Source organism: Oryx dammah, unplaced genomic scaffold (assembly GCF_014754425.2).
Source record: "Oryx dammah isolate SB20612 unplaced genomic scaffold, SCBI_Odam_1.1 HiC_scaffold_27, whole genome shotgun sequence".
Taxonomy (NCBI): domain Eukaryota; kingdom Metazoa; phylum Chordata; class Mammalia; order Artiodactyla; family Bovidae; genus Oryx; species Oryx dammah.
The window spans coordinates 88,741,302-88,760,664 of record NW_024070211.1 but is presented as its reverse complement, the minus strand read 5'-3'; the positions used below and the strand labels follow the sequence as shown (position 1 = coordinate 88,760,664).

The 19,363-nt window shown below is 45.4% G+C and overlaps 1 protein-coding gene across 1 annotated transcript in view; it reads right to left on the bottom strand.

Annotated features, from left to right (window-relative positions):
• Nucleotides 1–19,363, bottom strand: part of KIF5C (kinesin family member 5C) — a 164,074-nt gene that overhangs the window by 25,193 nt on the left and 119,518 nt on the right. The window contains exons 16-21 of the mRNA XM_040229009.1: nucleotides 14,292–14,480; nucleotides 10,807–10,924; nucleotides 8,068–8,144; nucleotides 6,688–6,797; nucleotides 4,422–4,523; nucleotides 4,133–4,193 (exon numbers count right to left, since the gene is read on the bottom strand). Of these exons, the coding sequence (XP_040084943.1) occupies nucleotides 4,133–4,193; nucleotides 4,422–4,523; nucleotides 6,688–6,797; nucleotides 8,068–8,144; nucleotides 10,807–10,924; nucleotides 14,292–14,480 (657 nt within the window). The remainder of the gene's footprint in view (nucleotides 1–4,132; nucleotides 4,194–4,421; nucleotides 4,524–6,687; nucleotides 6,798–8,067; nucleotides 8,145–10,806; nucleotides 10,925–14,291; nucleotides 14,481–19,363) is intronic.

Sequence of the window (19,363 nt, the reverse complement as noted above, 5' to 3'; positions counted from 1 at the left end):
ACACAAAATGCCAACAAATTTTAATGAAAAGTTAGCCGCAATTTCTCCCACCTGAGCTGACCAACATTTTTCATGTTTCCACACCCCTCTGGCCCTGGTCTATAGACTTTTTTTTGCCTCACATCACTGAGCTAATGGACATTCCACCTGGTGATCCTGGGCAAAGTATCTAACCTTCCTGTGCTTTCTTATTTATAACATGAGGCTAAAAACAGGAGTTGCCTCATAGTTGTTGTTATCAAGATTAAATGAGATTATTCTTATAAACTCTTACAACAGTTTCTGGCACATAGTAAGTGTTCAATAAATATTAGCTAGTATTACTTTATTGATGCATCATAGTTGGCAGCTATTTCTTCATTAGGCTTTTGCTGTTTCCTTTTTCTGTTGCTATAACTTTCCTATAGTTAACTTCTTGGGAGCATTTTTTCCCCCTTAATTTTGGATTATTTTCTACTAATGAACACTTAGGAATTAGATTGCTAAGATAAAGGTCTGAGTCAAACCTGGTGCCCTCTGTTAACAAAGTCAGAAAACCTAAATGTTTCCTTCCATTTAAGTCTCCATGTATTCATCACAAGACCTACAACCAGTTCTGTGAAAAATATTTTCCTATGAGGAGAGAAATACGCCCACATTTGTATTTTTCAATTTGTTAAAATTGATCTACTCTCACACAGAACGTCAAGGGATAGAACTAACAGAAGCTCACAGAAAAAAGGACAAAACAGGCTCCAAAGCCATGGAAACAATAAGCTGGGAATAAAGGTTCTATGTTAATTTTAGGTCTTATTACTGGGTCCAATTCCATAACAGTGCTGAAATAAAAAGCACCTAAAGTCGATTGCCTCCTCAGATGAGGCAAATTGCTTTCTGCAGGAGGCCCAGCGGGCCTGCTGTTGGGAACGCCATGGACACAGTGCATGTCTGGGGTGGAGCCACCAGCTGGCAGGTGGGGGCAGTGGGGGGGGACAGCTCCACGCTGTCAGCGACACAGCCACGCTGTCTGCGCCTCTGTCCCAGGGAGCTCCATCCTGGCCCTCTGCTCTGCGAGCTCTCCTTCCTGCTTCAGGCAGTTCATTAATGACTGAACTATAACCACAGAAAATACTTTCCATGAAAAACACCAGCACCCCACAGGGAAATGCGAAGAGAAGACCTAGGTGCCTTGTCACAGGGCCAGGCGATTCTTCAGGGGCAAACACCACACAATCCAGAGTCCTGAGCTTGGTGCCTTTCTCTCCTTCTTGTTTGGTTTCAGGGAACTTCTATTAGCAGTTTAACACAGGCAGTTCAGGCCTTGGAGGAGGCTGGCAGCCCGCACGTGTATGCTTAGGCGACCCCCATTTGGCTTCCCGGGGCCATGAATTTTCCTCCATCGCGTGCATTGCTTCTTCCTCCACCCCAGCTGCTCTCCTTCAGGTCTCTCCTAGCACAGGTGCTGCCCCTCCGTATAAAAGTCAGGGCTCAGCTTCCTGTCACAGCGAGGGTGGGACCACAGCGGTGGAGACACAAGGTTCACCAACGCAGAGGGAGGAGGGCTCTAGCCCCAGAGTCCACACGAAGTGTCCTGGTAAAGCCAGAGGGCTGCCTGGGGTCCCAGAGACGTCCCCACTGGCCGGCTGCCCTTCCCAAATGTCGCCCCTGGAGGGGGCTTTACAGACCTTGGTCCCTCGTGGCAGGTCCCACCCTGACCTTTCCCAGACACTCCAGGAGGCAGAGCAGCTTGAGCTGAGGAAGGATCAGGAAGGGTCAGCCAAAGACAGCGAGCCACCTCTGAGGAACACTGACAGCGTGGGGAGGATGTGATGGAAGGATAAGGAGTAACACCCGCGTCTAGACTGGCACAGACTGTAGGGCTCCCTCCAGTGTGGGGACTGAAATGTTCGCGTGTGATGCATGCGCCTGTATGTGGACGGAGAGCAAGAGCTCGTGGGCGGCTGTACTGGTGGGTCTGTCCACGTGTGAGGGACTGAGTGAGTGTGTGTATGGTGTGGGGGGTGGGGTGGGGAATGGATGCAAGGGTAGGAATGTAGGTGTGGCAGGGAGAACCAGTGTATCTGAGGAGGCTAGCGAGGAAAATGTGTTGTTAAAAACATATTCAAGCAAATTCCCTGGTGGCCCAGTGGTTAGGACATCATGCTTCCATTGCAGGGGCACAGGTTCGATCCTTGGTCGGGGAACTAAGATTCCACAAGCTGAGCGCGTGCACACATACACACACACAGACACACACAAAGTGAAAAAAAGAAATGTATTCAACAGAGCAAAATAACATGCTCACAAGTAAGTATAAAAGAGAGAAATCTTCTGAGTCTGGGAGAGAGTACGTGGAGTGAGTGAGTGTGAGTGGACGTGAGGGGGCTTGTGAGAGTGAATGAGCAGAAGTGAGAGTATGCCAGTGAGAGTGTGCGGATGGCCACGGGTGTCTGTGCATGTGTGTGTCAGCATGTGATGGGGATGTGCTGAGTGTGTAAGAGCTTGTGAGTGGGTGAATCCAGGTATGAGCACGTCATAGTGGGGACCTGTGGGGGTGAGTGTATGTGAAGACGTGTGAGTGAGTGAGAACAAGCAATTATGCCCAAGTGTGGGTGAGACCACAAGAGGGAGAGAGGTAAACACTGAGTTTCTGGGTGTGAGCATGAACGGTGTGCTGGGTGACAGACTGTGAGAGAGAGTGCATGGGTGTAAAGGAAGATACTGAAACACTGACCTCCGGCTGGTGGGAATAGAGGAACATTTTAATGGTCAATATTTTTCTGAATTGTTATATACTATTTATGATTATGAATATCACTTCTCCAGGAAAACAGACATAGATAAGGCAACTTCGTGGCTTCATTTCGGTTTCCCCTCCAGCCGCTCTGTCCACTGTCTTCTCCACCAGGCTCAAGAGGCCCAGCTTTCTCAACAGTCATTCTACTTCTGTCCTGAACGGTTTGTGCCCTTAGATCCCCCATCCAGCCTTGAGGAGTAGCCAACTCTCACCCAGGGGCCCACGCACAGCCTCAGGTCCAGCCCTGATCAACCACCTACTTCCAGTCTGGGGTCCCCGAATTCCTGGATTCAGGTTCAGTCCCTCAATAGCTCACATGACGTATGGATGGAACCAGTATGCTGGCCTATATCTAAACAACATGTCATGTGCAATGACTGGATGTGTCTTCACCAGATTTAGAAACTATGTCGGGATGTCTGTCTTCAAACACAGGCTGTATGGCACTCTGAAGGGCTCTTGAGAGCCCTTGGCATCAGGCAGCCATCCCCAAGGGCAAATAAAACAGAAGCAGCCCAGGAGACAAACCCAATGAATTCAGATGTAGGACAGAGCAAAGCAACCAGGATCTCACATGGTGAGCCCTTCTTCCAAAGAGAAGTGGACCTGCCACTCCTCTGCCACAAACCCTGCAGGTCTCAAGGCCGAATCTGGCCTGGCCCCACTTCTGTCTTGACCTCTCTGTGCCTGCCTCCTACCCCGCCTCTCCTCTTGGCCACAGACAGACTGATCTCCCTGCTGTTCCCCAAATGTGGGTCGTGGGCTGACCTCAGGGCCTTGGTACAAGCTCCTCCTCCAGATATCCCCACAGCTCCTTTGTTTTCCTATTTAAGTTCCTGCTCAAATGTTACTTCCCAGTGGGGCCTCCCCCAGCCAGTATCCTGTGCCCCTTCTATAACCATCTAATGGAGACCACGATCTACTTCCTTACTGTTCACTGTCTGTCTTCCCCAAGTGAAGGACAGCTTCACAAGGCCACCCTCTTCTCTTGTGTATTGATGCAACCCAAGCACCTAAAAGAAATAATCCTTAGCAGGTGCTCAACAAATACCCACTGATTGTTGAATGGAAGTAAGCACAATGTGCAAGAGGCGGCAAAATTCCAGACACTGAGTTGAGTTTAAATCTCATCAGGACTCCAGGGTTACACTCCTAAGGATGGCTGGATGGTTAGTCACTGTGTCAAGACCTAGGGAATAAATTCTACAGCTCTCATGTTTCCATAAGAAGTTTTATGTTTAAAATTATACTCAAGAAAGGCATGCACAGATAAAATTTTAGAAGAAACAAATTCAAAAGATCATAAACTAATCTGATCTTTGAGACTAAAATGAGTTGGGAAACACGTCAACATACCACTGTCTCCTCCAGCCCTTTGAGGTCCTCTCTGGCTTGCTCCCTTTTATCATTGAGCAATCTATAAAACAGAAAGGAACCATGAACCACCAAAGGGGCATCAGAGATTCTCACAGACACCATGCATCTGCAGATAAATCAACAAAACAAACCAACTCACCAGCTCAGGGTCTGTTTTTAAATTGGCCCGACCTAACCTGAATATCTTGGTACCTGAATCACCAGTGTGGACTGGTGGAGATTTCATGGGGATGAGAGAAAACAGAAGAAATATTTAAAGCGTACTCACAAGAGCTTTTCCAGTTTCATTTCTCTCTCTTGGTCCTCTATTTTCAGCTTGTTATAATCAGAACTGAGCTTCTCCTGTTCTAGTTGCAGTTTCTGATTCAAACTGAAATGAGAGGAAACAGCAACGCATTCCACATCACCCTGAGATTCTGAGTCATGCGACTGAAGACATAATTCTGTTCCAAGCCCATTAGCTCTGTGCAATAAAGGCGACAATTCTGGAAGATTGTGAGAGATCAGAGAACAACCTCACAGCTTCCTCTCTGCCCAAGTGAAAACTAATTTCTGGGAACATCTAAGAGGCATGAAACATAAGGCTTTAAGAATGTATTTATAGCTGGCTTATGCAAGAGCTCTGCAAGGGAAAAAAAATGAGATGGGAAAGGGGCCAATATTTTAAAACAGGGAAAGAGCCCAGTAAGAATTCTTTTTCTGCCCCACAGATGGTATGCATGCACTCCTGGAACCTTATCTGGCCACTCTGACCTTCCCCTCTTCTCTGGTCCAATGCTCTGAAAACATCTCCCAAGTCCAACTCCCTGGCTGACACAGGGACCATTCTGCTCTGTCAGGTCTCTGGGTCGGGGAGGAGAGGGAAGCGAGGCAGTGGTCAGAGAGAGGAAACACAAAGAAAGTCTGGGCTGCTGCAAGAAAGAAACTCCGCACATGGATGGGAACACCGGGTCATTTTATGTACCCCAGTCCTTGCCAGGTGGTGCTAGTGGTAAAGAACCCACCTGCCAACGCAGGAGATATGAGGCGCAGACTTGATCCCTGGGTTGGGGAGATCCCCTGGAGGAGGGCATGGCAACCCACTCCAGTACTCTTGCCTGGAGAATCCCATGGACAGAGGAGCCTGGTGGGTTACAGTCCATAGGGTTTCAAAGAGCTGGACATGACTTAGCATAGATACTATCCTCATAAAACCTTTTGTATTCCCATGCCCGCATGACCATACCGAATAGCTTACACACTATCTGAAGGAAAACCCAGAGGCCAGATGAAAGGCATAGGCCAAGGAAACTCCCCCAACCTGTCAGCTCATTCAGAGACCCCCCCATCTCTCTCACCTCCCTCCCCTCCCTTCCCTTTCCTCCCAGTTAAATGATTTGTGGGTGATTCATCAGAATAACAAATAAAAGCCGTGCTTAAAGGGAAAGCACAACCTGAGAGGCAGCATGGGGTGGCCCCAAGAGAGAAAGCCGATGCTAAGTGCTTTCCTAGGTAGACTGCACAAAGTCTACCCATGGCATCATTTACACTTTTGCTTTTAAAATGCAAATGTGCCAGTACAAGCAAAGAGATTTGGATCAGTAGTCTGGAGAATAACTCCAACTCCAGTTTGATTCCTGTTTAACAGTATGACCTTAAGGAAATCATTTAGCTTTTTTTCTGTATAGAAATCTTGTTTCTTCATCTATAGAAACAGAAAGGAGGGAACTTTTAGTCTAGACTGGGGCGGGGGACATGGGGCACGGAATGAACTGTGTTTCAGTATATTTCAATATAACTGGTTTTCTTTGTTTCCGTCTTTTATTTGGGACATGTAAACACATTGTTCTGCAAAGGGACTCACTGTGCAAAAATGTTAAGAATCCCCAGGAGAGGATCCTAAAGGTGCCTCCCAGCCTGGGGACTTGTGTTGATGATGTGGGAAGGTGAGAGGAGTGGGGAGGGGTCGTTACTGAGCAGAGGGGCTGTTCAGCAGCAGCTGCAACAGAATGGCCTTGAGAAGGTGTCACTGGAGCCCAGCTGCAATGATGTCCTCGAGCGCAGACAGACACCCAACAGCATGGGTCCCTAGGAGTCCACGTGTGTGACCTGATGGCTCCAGGTTGTACAGACACAGGTATGTGTTGGGCGAGGAGGCAGCAGGAGCTGACGGTCTCCTCTGGAGCATTTATTAACCCAGCAGAAGCCCCGAGTCAGGACCAACTCAGGATTTTTCACACTCTCAAAGGAACTCATCCCCACCTACAGGGGCACATGTCTGTCCATGTGAGTCACCAATGTGTCCTGCTCTGCAGGGCACCAGGCAGGGCAGCTGGGCCAACCTGCCACCTGCCCACCAGAGCCCTCAGAGGTTGGACTCCAGATGGGGAACAGACCTCAGAAGCATCACAACCCAGCTCCCTGTGACACCAGGGCGGAGCCCAGCGCCCACAGGGCAGGGAAAGCAGAGACCTGGGCTAGACGCTACATCCCTCCAGGCTGGCACAGGGCCTGTGCCCGCCTCCATGCCCTGCGAGTCCCCCGGGGCAACTCACTCCCGAATCTCATCGATGATTTTCTGCTTCTCCTCGATTTCATCCCGGAGTCTGGACAGCTGCTTCTGATGAGCTTCCCGGTGACTCTCCATCTGCTGCTCCAGCGCCTTCTGGAACCCAGGCCAGGGGAAATGTGTCAGCCGCTGTTGGTTCTCAGCCCACGCTGTGCCAAGACCTGGTCGCTACCTCCTATCCCACCTCCCTCAGCTGTCAGATCCCCACACCAGGGCCCAGGACCCACCCTGCTTTATAGGGACAACAATATCCAAGGGTCTGTTAGAAAACTGAGTAGTTCCCATGGACAAATGACCACATTTCATGAGGAAAAGGTTTGCCTCTGACCTTCCACAGCTCACCTGAGCCACACAGCTTCTCTCGCCAGGTCACCCTGAGGTCACTGACCTCTTACTACCTGGCTCACCTCAGGCCATGGCACCTCTCTGAGCTGCACTTCCCCCCCAGTAAAATGTCAATAATCTCCCAGCCCTGTCCACTGCATGGATTTATGATGATGCTCCAAGCAGACCTTTCCACCAAAGTGATATGAACCCAGGAGAGGCCCAGCCAGGTGAGGCAGGGTTGTTGGCTGAACAGCATGGCAATCACTTTAACTTCGGGGCTCACACCCAGTGGAGCTTGGTGCTTGTCTAAAACTATTCCAGGTGGCTCTAGTGGCAAAGAACCCACTTGCCAATGGTCGGAAAGATCCCCTGGAGAAGGAAATGGCAACCCACTTCAGTATCCTTGCCTGGAAAATTCCATGGGCAGAGGAGCCTGGCAGGCTATACTCCATGGGGTCACAAAGAGTTGGACATGACTGAGCAACTAAGTGTGCGCACACACTCACACACACACAATCAAAAGTTCTACATTTTCTCCTGTCTCATTTTATCCACCTAAAACCCTTATTTCCCAATCTTCTTTCCCACATTTCCATTTCTGTTTAAAATGTGACCAAAATAAAGACCCCTGTGTTTGAGATGAAAATTCAAATTGGGGGTATTTCTTTAAAAGATAGAGGGGAGGTGCTTCCTTCCATTCAAAAGAGGGGTGACTGTTTCTGCAGAGGCTGTGACAGCTGGCCAGCACAGCTACTGGAAGGTGCACTCTCTCCCTCTTGCTCGTGAGTGGGAAGAGAAATGTACTGAAGCAATAACTATTGTCTGCAGACATCTCAGTGGGCCTGGACACCTGCACGTCCATCTCCATCTCACTTCTAAGTCCAGCCACCCTCTGAGAGCAGCTCTGCGGCCCAGCCCCAGTCCCGCCCCCCTCCTTCCTACCTCACCTCACACATCTTGGAAAGGAGCTAGATTTTCCCAGATGAAGGAAATCCAGTCCCAAGGCGTGCGGGGCTCCTGGAAAGGGCTGCATACACACCTTCATTTCCTCGGCATCCTGTAGCCGGGTCAGATGCTCCTTTTCCTTATCCTGGAAGCTGACTTCGTGCATTTTTTCTGTTTTGAATTTTAAAGGATGATGTAAAAGACTTAACTGGCAGGATTCCCATCCAAAAGTAAAAATTAAAAAAAAAAAACACACAACAGAAAGGAATACGGTGAAACATCAGCTCATCTCACCAAGGTACCACCGTGGAATAAAGGAACATGCCTCTGAAGGAGGACTTCTTGAATGTCACTCTCAGATACCCTCCACACCTCAGAACTTCCAGCTTGTTAAATCAAGGCTGATCTCTCCAGGGAGACTGTGGAAGTCCTCCAGGGAGAAACGCGATTGGAGGGGACATGTGATCCGGGGGTGGTCATGCTGGACTACTCCGTGCCCTCAGAGGACTGCTCCCCACCCGCCCAGGCCTGGTGAGCCACACCTGCCAGTGTGCATAAACGTGCATCGTCACCAACAATGCTCTCTGCAAATATTAGTGGTATTTGGATTCCTGCCACTATTAGAGTTTCAGAAAGAGCTAATTTACCTCCCATGGGTATTCTCTAAGAATCTGGAGCAGGAAAATAATCTAGGGACAAGCACAAAGCAAAAAGAAACATAAAATAACTCTCTCTGGACTAAGCAGGGAGCCCATGCTGTGTGCTGGGGCATGGTGCAATGAGATACACCTCTGGGGAGGGGGCATCAGCCCCACCCTCCTCTCGGTCAGAGGTCTCGCCGAGCCCAGTGGACCAAGAGCAGCCTCAGGTGGAGGGACCAAAAGGGTTTCCGACAGTGACATTCAAGTCATTAAGTATTCTCTCCACTCTGCTTCACTTTATTTCAGTGTCAACTACAAATTGGCACTTGCCAAGGGCATTTGCCACCTGCCTCTGCAGAGACTGAACCCTGTGCTGCTGCAGCTGTCAACCTTCGACAAGGCCTGAAGGGAGCGCAGGGTGGAGAAATGAGGCATTTTGTGCTCCAGGGAAGCTGGTGGAACGGGGTTTTAGACAGATATTTTCAGGAACTGATTTCATGATCCCAATCCTTGCATCTCCTCATATCTAGAAAAGCGCTAAATATCTTCATGGTGAAATTTAGCTCCTCATGGCTAGCAGAAAACCTTATGTAAGATAAGTGCCTGATTGTGTGAACTCTCTCCCTTCACCGAAATCATATATATTGACCTTCCCACACTAGCTTGTTGGAGCACCTTCTCAGAGCTGTCTGAGGTGCTATCTCCTGGGCTGCAGTCCTCACTTTGCCCCAGATAAAACTTAACTCGCAACTTTCACGTTACGCATCTCTTTTAGTGGACACCAGCTATTCTCGCTTTGATTTTGTTTCCACTCAGTGGCACCGCTGCAGAAGCCACTGACCAGAGGGAAAGCTTCTTTTCCATGTCAGCTTTTGGGTAGAGCATTCTATTCCCAACATCCCTTATCTCATAAAGAAAACCTTACAAGGTCATAGCGGGGGTGGGTGTGTTCTCCTTTTTTGTTAATTATTTGAAGCAAAATGTATTTACTGAGCAAACAGACAATACAACAATAAATAAAAAAGGATAACATTGTCACCAATCCTGTTACCCTACTAAAACCATGTTCCCTTCAAATACTAATTTTATAGGCCTTCAAACCTAAGTATCCACTGATTTTTAAATGTTATAACCACAGTAAAAATAAAATTACATATTATGATGTTGAATCTAACGCACTGTAAACACTGTTGCTTGGTCTTCACGTATTTCATCTCCAAGATGGAAAAAAAAACCTATTCTTTTAAACCACATACCATAGTTCATTTAACTGTTGGACATTTAGGTGATTTCCTTTTTTTCCACTAACATAAACAATGAATTCTTGAGAATTCTGCAACGAATATTTGAGATTTGAAGAGTAAAAGGTATGAAAAGTGTTTGCATGATTAATACGTATTTTCAAAATGCTTCCCAAAGGGATTTTACCAGCTTTCTTTGCAACTCATAAGATCTCTGTGTGTTCCTGTTTCACCACAACACATACATCATTAATCTTGTCCTGGTTCCTACATTTCCAGTCATTTCTCTCAAATCTCTTCTATTTATTCATATTTATTGAGTGCTTCCTATGTGCTGAGCACATTCTTCCACAAAGAGGTCAGGAGACTGCCTGGAAAAGGCAGAGTGTGCTCAAAGGATCCAAGATGCAGGGGAACCATGGCTGCAAGTTCAGAGTTGATATTTAGAGCAACAGGACAGCATGGAAAGGCTGGAGGTCTGGGGCTGGACATAAGGTAGAACTTGATTCTGGAATCCTCCCTTGGGATGCAGCACAGTGGTCAGCCTCAAACATGCTCGGGTTTCGCCCCTCGGTCAATGAACGGAGCCAATTCTTAATTACGATTAAGGACAGTGACAAGGAAGCTGAAGATGCACAGAACCAGAGAAGCATCTGGCAGGTTGAATGGACGGGCCTTGGTGACAGAGTGGAGGCAGGAGCTGAAGAAGGCAAAGGATTCTGACTTGGGCAGCAGGGTGGACTGAGGGAAAATGCAAAGAGAAGCCAATGTGGGGTGGGGGCAGTCTTCTAGATGGTTCTCTACCCCCTACCTCACTCCAATTATGCCACTGTTTTCAGTAGACATACAAATGGTTTAATTGAGCAAAATTAAACATCAAGAGTCCAGCCAACTACAGTGTGTCTGATTCAGGCCAACCACTGGACACCTGCAAAGTGGTCGATTGCTCACCTTGGGCTCGGAGCTTGGCCAGCTCTTCACTGAGCGAGTCCTGGGACTCTTCAAGCTGTCTCCTCTTCTGCTCCATGTTCTGCATGTAGTCTGTCAGGGATTTGATCTTGGCTTCATGCTTTAAACAAGCAAACAGAAAGGGGGCTGTGAATGACTAGTGAGTGATTATCCTGGCTTGCCAAGGACTGTCCAACAGGAAAACGCAACAGAAGAGGAGTTCTTGACTCCTCTGTTTGAGTCCCAACAGCCAAGTGGCTATTCTGCTGTTAGCTTGGGATCTGGGATCACAGACTAAGACAGTCTTCTTTCTCCCATGTGCTTCTCTGCCTCATTCCCCTGCTCATGGCTTTCCTTACCATGTCCTTCCTTACCATCTATTAAACTGAAATACTAAAGCCCAAGCTGGTTTTCCTCTTTGTAAAAAACAGAGTCTGCTGGAAAGAAAGGGGCTGGAAGAGTGTCAAGGCTGCGGGCTTCATTCTTTGAACCTGCACCTTCGGATTTCTTCTTTGGAACTCAAGTATTTTGTCTTTACACTTTCTGCCTTTCAAGCACAACAATTCCTATTTCAGAGACTTGGTTTCCATTTTCCTCTCCCTAGGAAGCTCTCCCCAACACCCTGCCAGACATGGGCCTGGCTGGATCCTTCTTACTTGGGCCCCAACATTTTCTTATAGCACCTAATTCTATTTGATTCATCTATTTTTTTTCTACTTGTTAGCTCCATGAAAGCATAGAGTTAATAAATAATAATGGAGCGAAGGAATAAATGAATGAATGAGAGCTTGTGACTGAACAGGAACAGTAGTCACCTCGAGGCAGATGGAAATACGCAGACACCTCCTCCCCCATATCTGCATGGATCATATTTAGGCAGGAGGACCCTGGAGATGGAGCTCTAATGTAATGAAATAACCTCTGGGAAATGGGACTTTGTTGGAGCAGATATTTTATAAGCATAGCTTTTGGTGACAAGGATGAGTATAAACAAAGGAGATAATAGCATTTTAGCTGGAAATATTTCGTCAGGTTCCTTAGATCATGTCAGAAAATAAAGAAACAAGGTTTTTCTTACTTTTGAACCCCAGGCAACAACGACTAAATCTTTGGTTTTGTGTAAACTGTGGCAGAGTACAAAATAGCACCTAAGGGAAAACTGTATTTGTTGCTAATGCAGAAAGCACTGTCTAACCAACACAGTTATTCTTTAACCCCAAACCATCCTAATATTCTTGACTCCAATCTCATACACCCTGAGTGTGTGTCACTCTTAAGATCTGGGCAACTGGGGCCCCAATCCTGGGCCTGACACTTCAGATCACCCCACTTGGGCAGTCCTCCGGCTGTACCCAAGTCTACCGAGCAAAGTTCTATGCCAAGGGAGGGTGCCCACCTGGAACCCACATCCTCTTCTAGATCACAGTGAGTCTGGAAAACTAGAAACTCCTTACTCTAATGACCCTAAGGTCACCCCCAGGAGCAGCAGTGCAGCTTCCATCATCCATTTACATAGATTACAGCTGACACAGTTGCACAGCTCCATCAGCTCACAGAACGTGCGGAAGGGGCCTGACTTGGACGTGAAGGCTGATGTGTCCAGATGGAAGGAAAGACAGTGGGCTTTGGGCCGCAGGGCCTCTGTGCATTTGCATTGGCCTTCAAATGTTAGGGACAGAGTGCTTCAGAAGCACATGCTCTCAGAGTAACAGGTGACCTGGAAATCAGACCTGAAGTGTACTATGCCCTAATGTTTATCATTCTTCTTCTCAATTTTCATAAATTATAGAAATGTCAAAGAGTCCAGCAAATCCAGAAAAGTAGTATAAATTTCACCCATAAACCACTCTATCCACTATTTTCCCCCTATATTCCTGGTCTTATCTAAACAAATGCATATTTTACCAAGTTGCAAGGTATAGCATAGATCTGTCACTCGGCATTTCCATTTTTATTTAACTGTATATAATTACACTTTCCAAATGACTAGGTTGCATACATTTTTGGTAAGAGCTGCATAATATCCTTCCATGTAACTTTATGTTATTAGTCTCTCAATAAATAGTTGCCTATTTTATTTTATTAAAATGAAAGTGATACTGCAATCAACATCTTCCACATAAGTGCTAATATTCTAAATCAGGGAATGATACCATATGAAATGAAAAATTTTCACTTTCATTACCAATGAAAAATGCTATAAGTGAAATTACTGGCCAACGTATACTTATGCTTTTACGGGTTTTGATTCCCAAGGTGCTTTCCAAAGGGACTGACCAAATTATACTTTTTTCAACAATGTATATAAATTTCACTATTACATACTAGCACTGACTAATCTCTTAAACACTTCTTTGCTTACTATGTTATTTATAAAATGGAAACTTGATGCTTTAATTTGCATCTCTTCAATGATTACAGTAGGAGACAAGGCTGGAGACGGTTGTATGATGACACATTCCTCTGTTTGAAAGCATACAGGATGAAGTATGCTTTCGTCCGCTTCTCAGCACGGTCAGATGTGCCATTACACGCTGGTATCTGCTCTCCCCAAATGACTTTAGCTATTTTAATGCCTGGACTGAGGCAGTGAGCAGCACACACTGGACCACTCACAGAAGCCTCAAACCCAAACACCAGCCTCAGGTGCAGTGGCAGACCAGAAACAAGGCTGCTGTTTTCTGAAACCACCATGCTAAAATGAAAATGCTTTCTAATGGACAGAAGAGTACCTTATCACTGGGGCTTGACAATCCCTGCAAGGCTTTGAGTTCCCACACAAAGGTTTGAGTTGCAGCTCTGCCTTTCACTGGCTATCTGAGTCTGGACAGTATATTTAATCTTTCAAGTCTCATTCTCCTTATCTAAAAACCAAGGGCAATCATAACACCTGCCTATCAGAATTTTTCTAAAGATCAAGTGAGAGGTTGCATGGAAAGTGCTTAACACAGTATACAAGGGCACTGGAAGCACTCAGTAAACTCTTTCCTGCTACAGCCATACTCGTAGTGGCGGCAGTTTCTGTTGTCCCATATTAAGCTGGATCTGTGGCAGAGATTAAAAGATCAAAGAATGCTGCCTTAGCTGAGAGGTGTTTTCGGTGCCACCCAATCTTTTCCACTTTTCCAGGGAAGCCTAGCATGCAGCAGTCCATGGGGTGGCAAAGAGTCTGATACCACTGACCACTGAACTGAACTGAATCTTTTCCACTCATTATACATCACTATCTATCCTACCTATCTACCTACCTACTTATTTATAAATAGCCAGATAAAGATACATCCCTTAAAAAAAAGACTGAAGGTAATCCATGTAATTTGTACAACTAAACCTAGCCTTAAGAATAAGCCTGGCCGGTCACTGCCTGGGAGGCCATGGATAAGTCCATCAGTTGTCCCTATTAGGTACCATCAGCCTCAGTAAGAGCATGGAGGAAACAGATTTCCAGAGCACAAGGGTGTGACATGATGAACAAAGGCGTGGCCTACCTGGGAGATGAGCAGCTGGCAGGCTGCCAGCTCCCGCTCGCTGGCATTCATCTTCCTGTTGGAGTCCATCTGGGCGCTCTCGAGCTGTTTGCTGCGGTTCACCAGAGATTTGACCTCCGACTTCATCTTGCTGATGTACAGCCGGGCCATGGTGAATTCCTCTTCAATGACTCCATTCACATCTGCCAACTGAGCACAGGAGGGAACTACTCAATGACGCCTACGATTGCCAGAGGTTCACAGGGCCCTGAAACCTGTCCATGGGGATGTCTGTGGATTTCTGGGTTAAGAATCCTTAATTGCAGGACCACAAGCTGAGAACCACAAGTTGAACTATAGGTTCAACCTGACGTTCTCTGAAACCTCGGATAAAACTTCCAATGAAAAACCTCAGTTAATATAATCTTCAATTAACCAGGTTTTTCATTACAATTGATTTTCTAGAATGAAAGAGATGATATCAGTAGAAAAAATATTGAAATTTTAAAGAGAGATAACTCTGAAGAGGTGTTCCTTTCATTTCTGGAAGGGCAGCAAAACCCAGTGTTCCTAAAGGTGATCCTGAGTCCCAAAAGAAATCATTCAAAACTTCAATTATGTTCTCTACAGTCTGTTATCCAGAGAAACAAGCAGTCTAAGAGCTTGAACATGTTTCTATAAGCAAAGGTTGAAATACAGAGGATTCTCTATATAGTTCTCAATTAAAGAATCTAATGAACAAGAACATGTTATCACCAGAAACACCTCTGGATGAAAGTTTTCCTGCATAACTTCTCATTATGACCAATGTTTCCTTGCCCCTACATGCCTGCACACAGGAATCTCGCTTAGTTAAGAACACCTGAGAATAACGGTTTAAATTCACCTTTAGAAGAAGAGCTTCTGACAACCAGAATTCTTGCACCATCTCATATTTGTTGTCTAATTTTCAGAGCTCTACAGGATACAAATAATGCAGCAAGATACTTGGGATAGAAACCCATTTGCTGAGATGCAGAGAGCCTTGAGGAGCAAAGTAACTGCGAATCTTTTGTTTTACCACCAGAGGGCACCCTAGCACCTCAGGAGAAAACAAGAGCCCTCTCCAGTACCCATCCCACGAACAGAGGCTTCAGTTATTCTAAGACAGTGATTCCAACTCTGTTTTTTTGATGTTTCACAAACACTCCATCTGCCCACTTTTGTCATTATTGCTGTCATTAACTCATCGTATGACTATTTTTTCCAGTAAACATTTAAGAGCAAGGAACACAGAGTGGTCTATCAACCCTGAAAATTGGCAGCAGGTAAAAACTACACAGGACAGTGCTGAGTGCCTATAATCTGGTGTCAACCTTCCCCTAAAAATCCCCCAACAATGTTGCTAAATGTCTCAGGGTCAATCAACACAATGCAGAGTCCAGGTTCACAGCAAGAAAATCCACAAGTATCAACATCTGACTCCATCTTACTTGAACAGAAGCGAAAGTGAAAGTCGCTCAGTCACGTCCAACCCTCTGCGACCCCATGGAGAATACAGTCCATGGAACTCTCCAGGCCAGAATACTGGAGTGGGTAGCCATTCCCTTCTCCAGGGGATCTTCCCAACCCAGGGATCAAACCCAGGTCTCCCGCACTGCAGGCAGATTCTTTACCAGCTAAGCCACCAGGGAAGCCCCTTACTTTAATGGAGGTTCTTCCTAATCAGTTACACTTCTGACTGCCAGCGATTTGCCTACCAATACCACTCATTACATTTCTTTCATAATCCAGTATCATGGAGATAACAGATGAGAAAACCCCACAATCTTTAAGTTCAGTTTTATGCGTGTGCCTTGGTGATTGGTCCAACATGGTACAGAGATGAGAAACTCATTCTTTCGCCTGACCAAGTGTGCCCTGTGTATTGTCTTTCTGTATAAAGGTAAGGGGACATCCATCTCTTTTGTGTGGAATTCACAACCTATACCAGCTCCTGGGGGTGAGAACATTGCTGAACCGAGTTAGGGTGTCGTGGGAAGGGAGCAAACACCTCCTCCTCTAAGATGTTCTTCAGTTGAGGGCACATTGTGTTCTATGCCCAGGTGACATCTGAATTGGAGATGAGTAGAAAAAAAATAAATTACAAAAATGGGCATTCTCCAAAGTGAAAACTGGGTATTTCTTCCCTCAAACTAGAACCATAACTTCTGAAGCCTATACTTATTCTAGGAGGTCAAAAAGGAGATTTTGAATCTACACCTGATGGAAAAATAAAAACAAAACAAAAAACAGTACTCCAAGCAAATATTAACTGCAAGGTTTCTTACCACTTATGAGCTCATATATGTAGTCATATAACTTCAGAGTTTTCAGTAATTCCAGTATACTGTTATTTTAAAAAGAAGAATCAGAGTTTGCTGCTGTAGGATTATTTAATAACTCTCCTCTGGGTCTGACAGTGACTGTAACGTATGTACTAGACCATGAGGCCCAGTGTTGATGGTTAATTCAGCAGGGTGTGCCTCCCCTTCCATCTTGCCTGTATAGGAATCACCCTCACCCACGTCTCTAGAGCATACCGCAGTCATCCAAGGTGCCATTTCTAGGCCAAGTAAAAGGTAAGTGAAGTGACTGTTCACATTCTAAGACCTAGAAAGTCACTTGTTGTTGCTGTTCAGTCACTCAGTTGTGTCCAACTCTTTTGTGACCTCATGGGCTGCAGCCCACCTGGCTCCTCTGTCCATGGGATTCTTCAGGCAAGGATACAAGAGTGGGTTGCAATTTCCTTCTCCAGAGGATCTTCCCAATTCAGGGATCGAACACCCGTCTCCTGTGTCTCCTGCATTGCAGGGAGATTCTTTACTGCTTGAGCCACCAGTGAAGCCCTCCAAAGTCATAACTGGACTTAAAAAATCCTTGTTAGAAAAAGCGTCTATGGGCTCTGAGCGGAGGTTTTGTTGTGAGGGTCAGTTGTCAAGCAGCAGCCAATCAGGCCAGGGGATGGAGCCCAGTTTAAAAAAAAAGAAAAAGCATCTAGAAATGTCAGTTTTATTTACAAGTGCAGCACAGAGCCAAGGTATGATAAAGTTGCTTCCAAGAGGCTGAGGAGCAGGAGGGGAATGAAGAAGCAAGCCCTCTTGGAGGTGAGGACCCCAGCCACCAATCTGTGGGGATGAACTCACACCCTAGCCCCAGGAGACCCCAGGCTGTGCTGAAGAAGTTGATGAGAAGGGAGCTATCGGTGATGAAGGCTGACTTCAGGCCCAGGATCAGGAACGGTTTTATCTGCATCTCTGGTCCAGCCACAGCCAGGTCCCTCATGGAGGTGGGGCCCAGGGTCTCTGTCACCTGCTTGAATTTCTTCACCTCCATCTCAGCTAGACCTGAGGTCTGAAGAAAACTAGGCAGCTAATCCAATCCATTTCATTTACTCAACCTCAACTTGTTATTCTGCTTGTGGCTAGGAATCTGGAAACCTCTGCCTTAAAAAAAGACCGGTGACATTGGAACATGAAAAGAAGAGGCTCACTTATAAACCTGGATGAAGTCAACACTAGGCTCATCTTGTCATTTGCTGCTCTCATCTTGTTTTGTTGACTTAAGTATTGTGTGGACTCTGAAAATGCCCCCAGACATGACTGAGCTGGAGAAATATGAGTTCTTCTGTTTCTTTGCTGTTCAGGCCTGCTGTATCCTAGAACTGATGGCTGAGAGAGACTCCAGCAGCCATCTTTCCCCCTCGCCCCAGAACACTACCAGGGGGACTGAATAGGATTTTTAGGAATAAAAACACAAGATCATCAGAAAAGATTTCCTTGATCTCATTTTTTAGATCAAAAGAATTATATCAACTGAATACTCATTGCCAATAAGAAAAGTATCTGTACCCACAATGATAGATCCAAGAAATACATGCATAACTCATGCAATTCCTGAGCTGACCATCTTCAAGATAATCTGGACTCATCTTATCATTTTACAAATTAGGAATATGAAACCCAAATAAATAAAGTAACTTGCCCAAGTCACATAATTACTCTCCTTTAATGCTCATTGCCATGATGAATTTTTTCCTTATAATTACAAACTAAATCATAATTGTAAGAAAAAAACAGAGTGATTAAGAATATGATGCTATCTAAGTGAAAGTTATCAATGAAATTAACTAGGGCATCCAATGTCTGGAATTCAAAGATATCTTAAAAATATTCAAAGTACTTAAAAATAATCTCAATCATACTTCATATTCCCAAAGGTAAGGACTCTTTCTTTTTAAATTCCAAAGCACCCAGACACCCCTTGATTTCATTAGCATTTTTCATCAGTTCTATTTTAGAACTTGGCATAAAAATATCTTCCTTTATCATTATCAGCAGCAGGCACCAACTTCCCATAAATCAACTGCACCTTCATATTGCAAGGACCATTTAATCACCCCAACCTCAGAAGTTTATAGCTCAATACCAACATATGCATATAAAAATAAATCCTCAAATATAAGATCACTGAACTGGAACTTAATAGGGTTAATCTTATAGTACCGGAGAATTCTATGCTAAAATTAGATTCGTTTGCAGAGATTCATGAAATATTCAGTTACAATAGAGGTTCTATGAAAGAATGATTGGGTTTACAAGAGGTCATATGCTCTAAATCTCGATCTGTTATACCACCTAAGAAGAGCTTTCAATGGTTCCCAGAAATGTCCATAAACAAAAGTAATTTGGGGAGGCCTGTCTAGCATTTAACAATCCTAACTCAAAACCTGAGTTTTCCTCCAAAGCAGTCTGAAGTATAATTCGGCCTTTTAAAGGCTAACAGGCTAAACTCCAAGAATTTGGTTTTAACCTTTGAAGTAAAAGTTTAATACTATAGTACTATTCCCTGGCTTGATACAATACACACATGTTTATCAATGGCTACTCCATAGAAGGTCTTGAGTTCATATAAACCTACAGTAATTAACTGAACAACAACAACAATCATCAGAACAGTATGGTACTGGTATCAAGACTAGATCACTGAAATAGACTAGAGACCAGAAATAGCCCCGCATACTTTTGAAGGTGGCAGACATGCTCATTATCTTATTGTGGGGGTGATGGTTTCAT